Source organism: Thunnus albacares, chromosome 6 (genome assembly GCF_914725855.1).
Source record: "Thunnus albacares chromosome 6, fThuAlb1.1, whole genome shotgun sequence".
In the NCBI taxonomy this organism is placed as follows: Eukaryota; Metazoa; Chordata; class Actinopteri; order Scombriformes; family Scombridae; genus Thunnus; species Thunnus albacares.
Window position 1 is genome coordinate 31,765,861 of NC_058111.1, and position 12,760 is coordinate 31,778,620.

The 12,760-nt window shown below is 41.1% G+C and overlaps 1 protein-coding gene across 16 annotated transcripts in view; it reads right to left on the reverse strand.

The window, feature by feature from the left end:
* The window catches only part of phldb1b (pleckstrin homology-like domain, family B, member 1b), a 106,030-nt gene that overhangs the window by 23,359 nt on the left and 69,911 nt on the right, over nt 1-12,760 (reverse strand). For 10 of the 16 annotated variants that reach the window (XM_044354686.1, XM_044354681.1, XM_044354687.1 and 7 more), the window contains exons 7-12: nt 7,391-7,708; nt 5,877-6,023; nt 5,576-5,713; nt 3,555-3,683; nt 574-729; nt 132-242 (exon numbers count right to left, since the gene is read on the reverse strand). In XM_044354686.1, coding sequence (XP_044210621.1) covers nt 132-242; nt 574-729; nt 3,555-3,683; nt 5,576-5,713; nt 5,877-6,023; nt 7,391-7,708 — 999 coding nt within the window. The remainder of the gene's footprint in view (nt 1-131; nt 243-573; nt 730-3,554; nt 3,684-5,575; nt 5,714-5,876; nt 6,024-7,390; nt 7,709-12,760) is intronic. The other 6 variants (XM_044354690.1, XM_044354696.1, XM_044354693.1 and 3 more) reach the window with 3 other exon arrangements.

Consider the following 12,760-nt stretch of genomic DNA (forward strand, 5'->3'; position numbering starts at 1 on the left):
TAAGACATACAGTCTTAAAGGGCTTATGAAGAAAGTGCACCAAAAGCAAGATTTCAATATAAAATACAGACTGGGTATTTAGCTGAAGCTGTACACTTTGAGTGAAACATTATTTTAAATCAGTCATGTACCTTCTGGAGCATTTGCAGTGTGAGGGTTCTGTCTTTGGCCAGCCGCTCACACTCCTGAGATGCCTGCAGGCCCAGCTGGTTGGCTTGGTTCTCCAGAGCGGACACCTTCTCCTAAATAAAACAGCACAGAGAGAAACGATTGCATATGTCCTACAACTCTCTAAATACCTGTGTGGACTGGGTGTTGCAGGGCAAAATGAATGCATGACTAAAATCACTGACACTATGTTGCTGTGATTAAAAGCACAATATTGAGTTCATGTCCTGATGTTGCCTCTGCGGTAGGAAAATGCAAATCAAACTATTCTTTTTAATACCAAGGATTTTTGGCATGTGTTTGTTCAGACTAAATATCTGCCACCATCAGCTTCACCTCTTACACCGAAACCCCCCACACTGTTTAAATCATAACAGAGACATTCTTGTATCCCTGTTTTCTCACCTTCCTCTTGGCCACATTGCTGTGGTACTCTGCTCTTTCCTGGAGCAGCTGCTGGCTGATGGTTTCTCTCTCCTCCTCCAGGCTGCTTTCTCTCTCCAACTGTTGAAACTCCAGGTCCTCAAACTTTTTGGTTCCTGCTTCCAGTGCCTCTCCATCCTAACGGAGGCCCACACACACACACACAACATCAGAGGTTACATCATGAACAGAAAAAAAAAAAACACTTGTCACACACACGGATCATACTAAAGCCATTGACTTTTCTCACAGTAGCGTGGTGGCTAAACAGCAAAGCCATGACACCTTGACTCTTAAATCTTAAAATTGTTTCAAACATTTTCCCAGCATGGCTGAAGCGCTTTTTTTGGGTACAACTAAAAGCACACTGGGCTCAGTCAAGCAGACAGCCATGAAGAACATGCTTCTACTGCAGCACAGCTACTGGTGTGTGGTAAATTAGATGTAATACACAGGAGGCAAGGGATGGTTATTTACATCAAAAAAATATATTTTGCAAAAAAGATCTGTGGTCCTTTGATCCTTCCCTCCATCAGTTGCACTCAACTCTTCAACAGAGAGATCTACAGAGAGAATATAGACTAATAAAGTTATAGTAGAAACACTATATGGAAAAAATCTTAATTGCAAAATATTTGTTACAATATATCTGCATTTAAAACACTGAAATAAAAACCATGCCGGCTTCACTGACACATATATTCTGTGTATTCCAGAGAGTCCGTCCGTCCTGTTGTTGCTATGTCACTATGTAGTTGCTGACAAGTTTAAGTTTTTCAGTGCATCTGTCAGCAGCAGGGAGGTTGAGTCTTTGAGTGTGAAGGCTCTTCGGGGGCTTTGTAGCACTTGTGAAGGACCCGACAGTCTGCGATGTCAATTCACTGACATGCAGTCTGAGACGAAAATAACTCATTTTTGCAAGTGGTCAAAACAGGGACAAAGAACTTTTAGACATTATTCAACTCAGCATCTATGACTTAAGTGTACTTTTTCTCTGCAGACTGAGCCTGAAACTCCCACCTGTCCATCACAAAAATATGGGATCTCAAACTTTGTTTCTGCTGGCTGCTGCGCTCTCTGAATGTGAGCCAAACAAATTAAACAAAATAAAAGAGCTCTAGCTCTACACAGAGCTTTACTGAATCCATGACACATTGTCTGATTCTGCAGAGTATCACTGACAACAGATGAGATATTTCAACAATGAATGTAGCCCATTATAATTATTCTACCTAGTGAAAATGATTCATCTTCTTTTCTCTCTTAACAGTAATCCAAACAACAGCATAAATTTACATAAGAGAAGTCACAAGATGAGAGGGAGGGAAGGCAGAGAATGGATCTAGTCAGGGCCTATGTTAATTGATTAGTGAGCAGTTAACAAAATATGCCAGCCATGACAAATCACAGAAGAGATGCAGATCAGATTTACACATGCAGTGCAGTGCCAACACATCACATGAGCCGCATTTTACCAAAATGCATCACTAGGAGCTGAAGTGACCAGGAGCCATTTGTGTGCTCCCGTGTTGACCTGAGGGTTTCAGTAGCATGTAGGTGTGGTGTGGAGGAGGGAACATTCCTGCAGCTTGTGGCAGCAACAGCACGTCCGTGAGGGGCTCTGAGAGGACTTCTCATGAATACACTGGGTGCGTATGTGCAAATGTGTGTGTCTTAAACCCTATGCAGAGGGCCCCTGGTATAGGGTTAAAGGTCCCAGTTGCACTATGTGAGATGGTATGTGCTGAGAGCTGGCACGTACAGTATACTGTCCCTCAAAGGCAACAACTACAGAATTGAAGATGAGGAAAAGTTTAAAGTTTTCAGGCTGGCGGGCAAACATATGGCATGAGAGATAAAAAGGTTGTAACGCCTTCATTTTATACCTTTTAGGCTCATTATTTGACCCAAAAAATATTACCATAGAATGAACATAAAACCTTAAAAAAACGCATTCACTGTCTGGCTATGGTTAATCTTCACAGAGTGCAGTATCAACCAATTCCTTTCCATTTTAACTGGTTTATTTTAGAATATAAACTTACTATTTACAGTCCATAGCTCATACAAATGATATCTCTATTTTGCAGGTATCTATCTGTACTTCAAATATTTATATTGAAATCAATAGAATAATTACATTAACAATTTCATCACCAAAATCGCATCGATTCTACTAGAGTCAAGAGCTAACCTGGCAGCTGCTGAGATCTGCTAAGCTAGTTAACCTTAGCATGAGTTTAGCCAGGTTTTATTCTTCACCAGTATTGGATTTAGCTACTGCCTCCTTTAGTTATGTGGAATAACAAAAATAATTTGCTAACATGTCAGTTTATCAAAAACAATCAGTTACAAATAACTGCTAGAGAAAATCAATAAGTAATTTTAGCTTTAGCTAAGGCTAGCTGTGGCTGACTAGCTAGCTTTCACTTGATATAGTGCTCTTGCTTAGCTGTGTAGTTGGCTTTTTCTTTGTGAGAATGAAAGATTTCTAGCTCCATTTTGCATCTACTGCTAATTTAAAAATGATACATTTCTCTTTGCATAGTAAAACAGACGTCAAAGTCATATTCAGGTCTTAACTCAGTTTTGACCAAATGTGTAGTTACTTTTGTTTTGTTGCTTTTTGCCTTTGTAGGACACTATACAGTGCATGGTCTATACTGATGTAAACACTAAGGACACCAGATATTAAAAATTCTACATTTAAAATGGGTCTATAATACCAAATATTGCCTCTGCAAGTCAGGCCAATGCATTTCACCTTCAATTTAGAGGAAGACAATGCTGTGGAAGAAGCTAGGCTGGTGCTACTCTCTAAAAGGTTGCAGGTTGGGATGGTGACTGTGACTTCAGTGGAGGTGGGTGGGGTGATAGATTGTGTCAGGTAGGGCAGGCGACTGCAGACTGGAGTCTGTAGGTGGGGGTTTAGGCTAGTTGCTTCTGCTCGACTGACGACCCACCCTTTTGAGCTGTTCCTGCAACTGTTCCCGCAGGGACTCGGGACAGTTATGAAGCTGGTTCTTCAGCTCAGCGTAGCCCTCCTGGAGGCTCTGCAGGCCCCGGCGCTCGGCCTCAACATTAGCCCTCTCCTAGAAAAACACAACACACACCCACACACAGGATGGATGGACGAGAGGAGAGAGAGAGAGAGAGAGAGAGAGAGAGAAAGAAAGAGAGAGAGAGGGAGAGAGAGAGAGAAACACACTGCTCAAAATCCACGCCATGCAAATAAAAAGCTGTAAGGTGTTAGCAACAGACACGTCGTGACAGGTTTTTAGGGCTTAGCAGAGCACAGGAAGAAGGCACTGAACCAGCAACCTGGGATTCATAAATAACATATGTGTGCTCAAAACAAAACTAAACTAGCCAGAAGACACAATTACATCTCTCAAACATTTCATAACACAATTCAGTGCTCTAATGTTGCAACACATGACACTTTTTTTTAATTCAGGACTTATATAGCACTTTATAAAATGAACTATTCATTCTGTATGTCACTGAAGATTACTGGCAGTTAATATCCTGAAAGAACCTATACATCTTCCAACACGTACATCTTCAATAAGCGGTGAGAAAATCTTCCCTCCCATAATGTATTTGACATTTATTGGCCCCAGAACATTTATGAACTGATTTATAATAATCCTGAGCAATGTTAATCTGACAGTAGTGACAGTGTCTCAGATGCTCTCCACCTAAAGTACAGAAACATCATGTCTCTCGAGTGCTGCTCCAGTTTCAATCGATTGGTGATGGCTAAACTTGCTTTTATGAGCTGTGTTGGAGCAAAGGTGGCTTTACCCTGTAGCGTTATCATTTTGATGTGAAACCACTGACAGGAGTCTCGCTGAGAAGCTCAGGTGAAGCTTTGAGCAGTTCTAAGAGACACCACAGATTCATTTTTATACCATAATGCCAAAAATCTTATTGTCAGTAGTAGAACCACAGATTCAGGGAGAATTTATCCACCAGGGGGTTCCACAACATTTTCATGCCAAACGTTGATGCTATTTCATGAGAAGAGTTCCCACATAAGATTACTTTTGTTCTTGGACATGATTAGACACAAAACCCAGAGACACTTATCCACTTCACTTATCTTCCAATAAAACAATCATGTATGACACCTTAATATTTTGTTGGGAACACTGTGGAACCCTCACAGGAACACTTAAGAGCTGCAGACTTTAGACTTGGACACAATAATAAATCATATTGTCTGCAGGTCTGAAAGTTTTTTACTGGAGATGAATTAGGCGACAATATTACCAAGAAAAGGCAAGAAACTAAGCTGCTAAATGTGCTTTTACTCCCCTCTCTGTCTTTCTGTCAACTGTTATGTGGTGGCATGCTAGTGCTTCACTTGTCAACTACTAGATCACCGTGGTAGAAGTCTTTTGCAGAACCCGTGCACTACAGAACCAAAGACTACAGAGTCAGGTTTCCTGGCCTGCAGGGTCTGTCATGCAGACAGTGAAGAAACAAGGCGAGCAAAATGGGTCAGAGATATAGTAACTTTGAGTGCTGAAGAAGCAGAGAAGGGATTAGGGGTTAATGGATGACGGTTAGTCAGCAGTATTGAGCTGAGGAGGAAACAGGGATGAGAACTGACCTGAGAGCAAACCACTAAGCTGAAGTCATGCATCAGAGAACACCCAAGAAGGTAAATCCAGTCCTTTATTAAAACCTTTATATGGAAATTATCTGTACAATAAATCCAATTCTCCAAGTCAGGGAAGCTTGTAACAGACAGGAATGCTGACTTGTGTAGGGACACCAACAGTGACGAACCAGTAGGGAATGTTTAGGAGACTGTAAAAGCACAAGCAGTGAGTGTGTGTGTGTGTGTGTGTGTGTGTGTGTGTGTTTTCTCTCTTTCTTAAGTGTGAAAGAATGTGTATAACCTCAGCAAACATTCGAATCCCGTACGCTTGCAAATAAAGATTCTCCTCTACCCTTTATCCTCTGCTCTCTCTACCTTGTCTTTCTCCCTCTGAATGGCGTTCTCCAGCTCGTCTAGCTTGTGCTGCAGCTGGGTGATGATGTCCGTTTCGGCCTCTATCTGGTCGAGCTCTGCCTGCCTCTCGCCCTGCAGCAAGGCGCGCTCCATCTCTGCCTGAAAGAGTGGACAAGTCACAGTGTTACACCAGTGAGCAACCAGGCTAATAGCAGGCTGAGCTCCAACACAGTAACCATAAACTACAAAACCTGTCCAGAAAAATTAGACTTTACAGATTGCACATTAAGTTCAACAAATTCATTTCTATTGGCATCATTACCTCTTGTTTGGACTCCTGGAGTTGTTGCTCCAGTTCTGTCAGACGGTTTTTGAGCTCATCGATCCGAGCCAGAACGCGAACCCTCTCGTCCTCCAGGTAACCCAGCTCCAGTCGACCTGCGCTGCCTGAACTGGACGAGTCCTCGTGCTGCAGGGAGAGAAGATAAAATCAGCTCTCAAAACAGGAAGTGAAGCCAAAGGGGGGAAAGGGAAAGACAGATACAAGTGTTTAGAAACCTTTGCTGGTCACTACTAAACAAAGACAGAAGAAATAGAGATAAGATTGAACAAGGGTGTCATGATGGATAAATGAGGTTTATGGAGGAGCTGTTGTAAAATCGGGATTCCCACAACATACTGTAACCCTCACAAACAGCCCCAGAAAGCCAATAAAAAGGAAGCAAAAACAGAGGGGGTGCAGAAAGTAGCTGACTGTAGCTCAGTAAAGGCTAGAAACACTTACAGTGACTGACTCATTTGTTGATTCTAGCGTCTAGATGTTTTAGACTTAGGCATAAATGCACTACTAAACACACTTCTTCATCCTCCTGACACTTGTTTTCTTTGAACTGCTCATGGACTTGTAGGAAATAGGAGTTAACCCTTACATAGCACGCATGATGTTCATATCATATGCACCTATATGAAACAACATTCTAGATAATAACAGTGGCCCTGCTTGCCCTTTTAGAAAAAAGGTTATTTCCATTACTTTGTAAAACTCAAACTGTTGCTTCACAAAACAAACTGATATAACTTTATGAAATGTAAAGAATTTTCTTCTTTAGTATTCAAATGTGCTGTATAACCGCTGTTTTAATCTGAGCCAGGAGTATGTAGGTTTTCATCCTAATCAAATACTGCACTCTGTTTGAAAATGTACCAGTGAGTGAAATCAGATGATGTAAGGAGCTGCTTTTTCATGACTTGAAGAGCAATAGAGTGTGAGAGCAAAAGGCAGTTTAAGATCCCAGCAGTTAACTTACAAGCCAAGAATCCATCAGAAGGTTACTTGACCCTGTACTTCACTGTGTCGAGTACAGTTGTAGCGTCTGTGATAAAAGCAGAAACAGCTCCGCAACGCAACAGCTGTGTGGTCTAATGAAATGTGCAAATCAGTCTAATCTGAAACTTTTGTTCTGTTTGTTTGAGAGAGGTTGGGAATGATATATTCCAAAAAAAGATATGAATATATGTTTAGAACGAAAACCTGCATTTTTCTGGCCTCAGTAACCCATGAAAAAGAACTGTATCTGCTCTGTATGTGGAGAGGTTAAACCTGATATGGTAGGATTAAGCACTGGCTTATATGAGTAATGGCAAGTAAATGAATTATAGTGAAACTTTTCCTTTGCTTGGAATGACTCTGAATCCCCTCAAGGATCCCTGGTGGTCCCTAAACCTCACATGAGAACCACTGATTCGGCAAAGCCAAGCACATTGTTTGCACATGCTGGGTTCCACAGCGGCATGCAGAGCGTCTTTGGTGGGGGGAAAAAAAGCATTCCCTCTGACCTGTCTGTCTCCATTGTGCAGTGCTGATGCTGTGCTGAGAGCAGGAGATGTCCTCACCTCCTGATGAGTGCTCTCTGTACTACTACACTCCTCCTTAAGGTTCTCCTCGTCGCTCTCCCTCTGTCTCTGCGCCAGACGTAGCGTGGCTGAGGACGGTGTCCCTCCTAGGACATTCTCCATGGACGGTCTCCGCCCCGAGCCATCTCCCAGCCCCCCGGGGAAACCTGTCCTCCCTGAGCCCAGAGGGTCCAGGCCAGGGGTCTCTCCTTTGTTGTATTCAGCGCAGAGGTTTAGGATGGTCTCCAGTCGCTGTCTCTCCTGTGGTGAAACACAAAAATGTACATCAGATTAGGGTTTGACACAGAGGGGCGTCAAAGTGCGAACACATCTCCCCTCTGTAATGGATTAAAACCTGAGTCTATGTTAAAGCATAACGTGCATGAAAGGCTGCTAAGATACCCAATTTAAAACAGTGAATATGTCACTGACAAGCTGTATCCAATTTTTAATAAAGGGCCAATATTAGCTTCACTTTTCAACACACTGATATATCCATATAAGCCTACATCAGATTAGATCCTGCTGTGGTAGGGAGTATGTCCCTTCTATCTCATTTCCTGTTGGTGAACTGGCTGGTGGGGTTGAGCCAGCGACAGATGACAATCTGAAGATGGGCGGCTCACACAGAGGAGCAGAGAGCAGGCCTGATGCTGACTGAGTAGTAATAGTATAACTGCCATGTCCCTAATATCCTACAGTATGTGACTGAGCCAAAGTCCACCAAACAACCCAGAATGAAAAGAGAAGTTCTGTACATCCAGTGGTGATAATATAAATACTGGTGATATTTTTGCAAAAACTAAATATCCTTGAATTTTATTGTAAAATAGAAAATCATACTAAATTATTATGGTGTTGATCTGTGACCCACTTCACTCATTCAATTTAACAAATACATTATGGAACAATTTAACTAACATGGAATAAAAACTCAAACTAACCAGCAGGTGTTACAGACTGACAACTAGTGTGAAACCCAATCTGATGCTCTAACACTAGAATAAACCAAGTAAGATTAGCAGGATGTATTTGCCACCCAGTTTTAATTTCAGTATGAGCCGACTGTCATGACTTCTCTAACCCCTGAAACAACACAGCAGCCCACACTGCCCTCTCTCCTGGGTGCTGCTTGGGAATCAGACTGTGTGACTGGTTGTCCAGCTGTCACTATGAGAGGTCAGCCCACCTATGAGAGCCCCAGTAGACTGGGCCAACATGTAACCTTTGAACTCTGAATGTCAGCTGCTGAACCCCTGGGCTGCAGACACAGCGTCTCTGAGGTCTGCAGAGGCACACAGACAGCAGCTACGCGGCACTGTGAGTCTTAAAGGCGCACACCAAGTGTTTGCTTCATAGTCTCATTGGTCAACTTAACTGTTTAGTGATGAGAAATCAGACGACATATTCAAAAAATTCATTTCATCGATTCAGTTCATCAAAATTTGGTTGAGAGCTCTGGAAGAAGCTAGGAAATGGATCATGAGTTACAATTTTGTTTCTCTCTATTATTTGGTATGTAGTCCAAAACCAGTTGGGAAATACATGATAGGGTAGATTTTTTAATAAATACTAAAAAATAAGTTGTGTAGTGTATACATATTCAATAAGTTTATATGTGAATATGTTCTGTTATGGGTTAACATACACTTATTTTCATAAGGATCTTTTAGTTACTGCAAATATGAACAGTATGCTAATTATCTGTAAACATAGACAACATAAAATATCACAAGGCTAACTTTTTAGCTCACAAAAATTTGCCACTTAAAGTGAGCCTATATAACTTTATGAACAGTGGCTATAGTAACCACGTGGCAATTACTCAAATGACAGTAAATGATAAAAGGTAGTTTAACAGTGACTGTTAAACTGTAGCACAAGTAGAAAAGAGTCATAAAGTCAGGAACCTTACTTTCTAATGTCAGTTACACAGCCATATTTGTAAAAAGTTTGCTCATTTGAGCTAAAATTAGCCACCATAAGCTACTGGTCACACTGTACCAGACCAAGTAAGCTGTAGCAGCAAAATGCAACAGTGTATTTTTAAGAGAATGAGAGTGATGTTTCTTCTTTCAAAAGGTACACAGCCTAACTTTAAGGTTTTATGGGAGAAGACAGTTCTTGGGTAATGAAGCAAACACAACTCTGCACATGTGCTTTTTGAGCCTAAATCCAGTTTCAGCTGGTTTATCAAGCCAATTCAATACTGATGAGTAATGTCTAGAGATTAGTTAGGTATAAAATGGTCAAATTTAAAGAAACTGAATGCTCATACACTTGGCAATTCAAACCAAAAATATCACAATCAGCTTTCAGTCAATCAGTCAAACCATGAATTCATCAGAAACACCTCCGCAGAAAGGCATTTGTTCTCTTGTTGTTAACAATAGACACGTTTTTTGGAACCAAAGACGCATTGTGTTATTTTATGCTCTTGTGTTTGAGTTTAAGCTCAATTAGTTTCTTGTTGCGTAGGAACACTCAGCAAGCCAGATTGTTCTCCCCCACAAACAAACACCCTGGTGGATCATCTCTCTCAGACTGCAGTGGGCATGGCTTTCCCACTGAGGGAGCAGCTGCATGATTAGGAGCTCCAGCCCCACCATTAGCTTCAACCTGTAATCTGGGACCAGTTAGCTTTTAACTGAGTGGGTGGGAGTAAAAGACCCCTTTGGGCTGCAGAACAGTGCTATATATTCACTAGAAAAGAGTCAAACTTCAAACATTTACTGGCAAGTCTACAACTACTCATGAGTCCTCCCACTCAACATCTGCTTGCACACACACACACACACACACACAGATTAGACCACTCAGCATCCTGAACGTCTGTCTCGTTTTTGTCAAGAAAACTGATTGAAAGCCGGCACTATCATTGTCTCATTTGATTGCCAGACAGCCTTTAGGCTACCAAACCTGTATGATGGATGAGTCGCGGGATCAGAGACAGATTTTACCATCAAATGTGTTTGGCTTCAACATAAATCAACTTGACGCAGCATCAAATTTGACACTGGTGCACAAATTATGCTCTTAATTAACTGCATGTTGACAGATTTGTATGAATCCCGTATTTTCTGTGTTTTCCCATTTGGCTCTTTTAAATGCCAGAGGAATTTTTACGCTCAGGTTATTGCTGCCACAGGCACTAAAAAAATCCTTCAGTTTATAAGTCTCCAGGTCTCTCCGTTGACATCATTATCAGGTGCCTTAAGGCTTTGAGAGCTGGGAAGTCAGTATGTTAATCCAAACCTTTTACCAGATGCCAAGCTCCAATGTCCCATTTGGAAACAGTGAGATTTTGCCTTGAAAAACAGATATTTCCGCAATTGTTCAATGCGGCTATGCAAATGTAGGCCTTTCCATTTTGCCCTGGTGAATAATTGAGAAACATGGCCAGAAAAACAGTACATAGTTACTCTTTTGATAAACTTTTTGAGGTAATATAAAGGGGTCTTGGTTTGCTTAAACCCTAGTATCCCAAACATTAACCTAAAACATGTCAAAGACAAATCACCTGGAAAAAGGAAGAGACTCAAGGTGTACTCACTCTCATGATGGATGCTTTGAGAAGCAGCTCAGACCTTGAAATGAGGCACACATGCAAAGCAAGCCAGCTTAGCCAATGGACAGATGAACAAATACCAGCCTTTAGAAGCCAGTTACACCCCCATCCATGACACCCCCATAACAACAAACCCCCATCCCCACCCCTCCTCTGGGAGGATTGTAGGTGATAGTGACAGAGCTCCACGGCAACAGGCAGTCATCAGCTGCTTAGAGAAGTTTCTTGAATTCAAACCAATGGGCTGGTATTATATCTGAACTGTTTTCACTGTGCATGTATTAATGTGCATGTATATATACACTTCATGGCAGGTAAATGAAACGACAAACTGTTTACTGAACCAACAGACTCCCATGTAAAACACTGGTGGTAAATTTGGCTAGCTCACACACAAATTTGTAAAATGACTGACTTCATCTGTTGGTTTTACAAAGCAAAATGACATTCCCAAATGTGGGAATATAGCATAATCCTGATTCCGAAACAATGAATGCAGAGAAAATGATACATGGAAATTTGCTGTTAAGGGACACAAAGTCCAATATGTGTGTATTACTAACTGTTACGTTATTTCTGTTAATTCAGAGTAAAAAAACATGACGCGGTAGGCAAAAGAATTAACATTAGCGTAGCTGAGGCTAATTTTACCAAGTAAAGAGAAAGTGATATCTTTTAAAAAAAAAACTGTGGTATTTGGTGTATTGTCATTAGCCATCTTCTCCTTCCTACTTAAGAGTCTAGCTTGCTAACTGCACTGCAAGCTAACTTGACAAAGCAAATTATGTAAGTGATAATATTAATATATCACAGTGATGTGTTATTGCCACTGCAACTAATCTAATACATCTAGCTAGATACATTAGCTACGGTATTTCATAAATGAGACATATTTATATCAAGACAGACCATATTTAGCTAGCTTACAAGTTAACGTTATCTTAACACAAATGCTATTAAATAGAAATGGTCCAAAATAAAGAATTTAGTCATGTCTATCTGAAATTTACTAGGATAATAATCAGGTCAAATGTCTTTTTTTGGTACTTTGGTAACTGAGTAGCACGTCAACTACATCAACTCTTGATTTAAGAGTGTCTCATTCCACCTGACAAAAAAATTTAGTGTTATTGTCTACAGTAAGCTGATCTGTACCAAGCGGATCTGTATCTGTTCACAGTTAAAACAGCCTCTGTGAGTCCTGCTGTGTCACCAGGGCATTAAGGGAAAAGCCAAGTCACAAGTCTGAAACCACCAACAATGTGATACACACACAAACACACACAGCTTAGTTCAGCCATGTTTGCTAAACACCTCCTGAGAAGCACTGTAGTCATACACTGTAGTGATATTTAATAACCATCTCCTTGATGACTAATGCCAGCTATCTGCACAGAGTTTAACATGGACTGAGTGCTTAATATATACCAGAGCAAATTGGCAAAGAAACTGACAACTATTTCCTATAAAATTACCTGAAATGTGTCTCAAAATCCATGAATTCCCAAAGTTTCCTTTAACAGACAACTTCAAAAAACAAAGCAATAAAACCTTACAGTAGGTTATTCTAGCTGCAACAGTGGGCTTGTGTACAGCTAGTGCAAATCCCATAAATGTGAGTTTTCATGAAAAGCCCTGGTACAGGGTGAAAGTCCTCTAGACTCTGTGTCTATCAGATGGGAGGGGGTGATACATCCAGACGACCATGGGGTTATGGAGGAATGCCTGGTTCCCAGAGTTCTCCC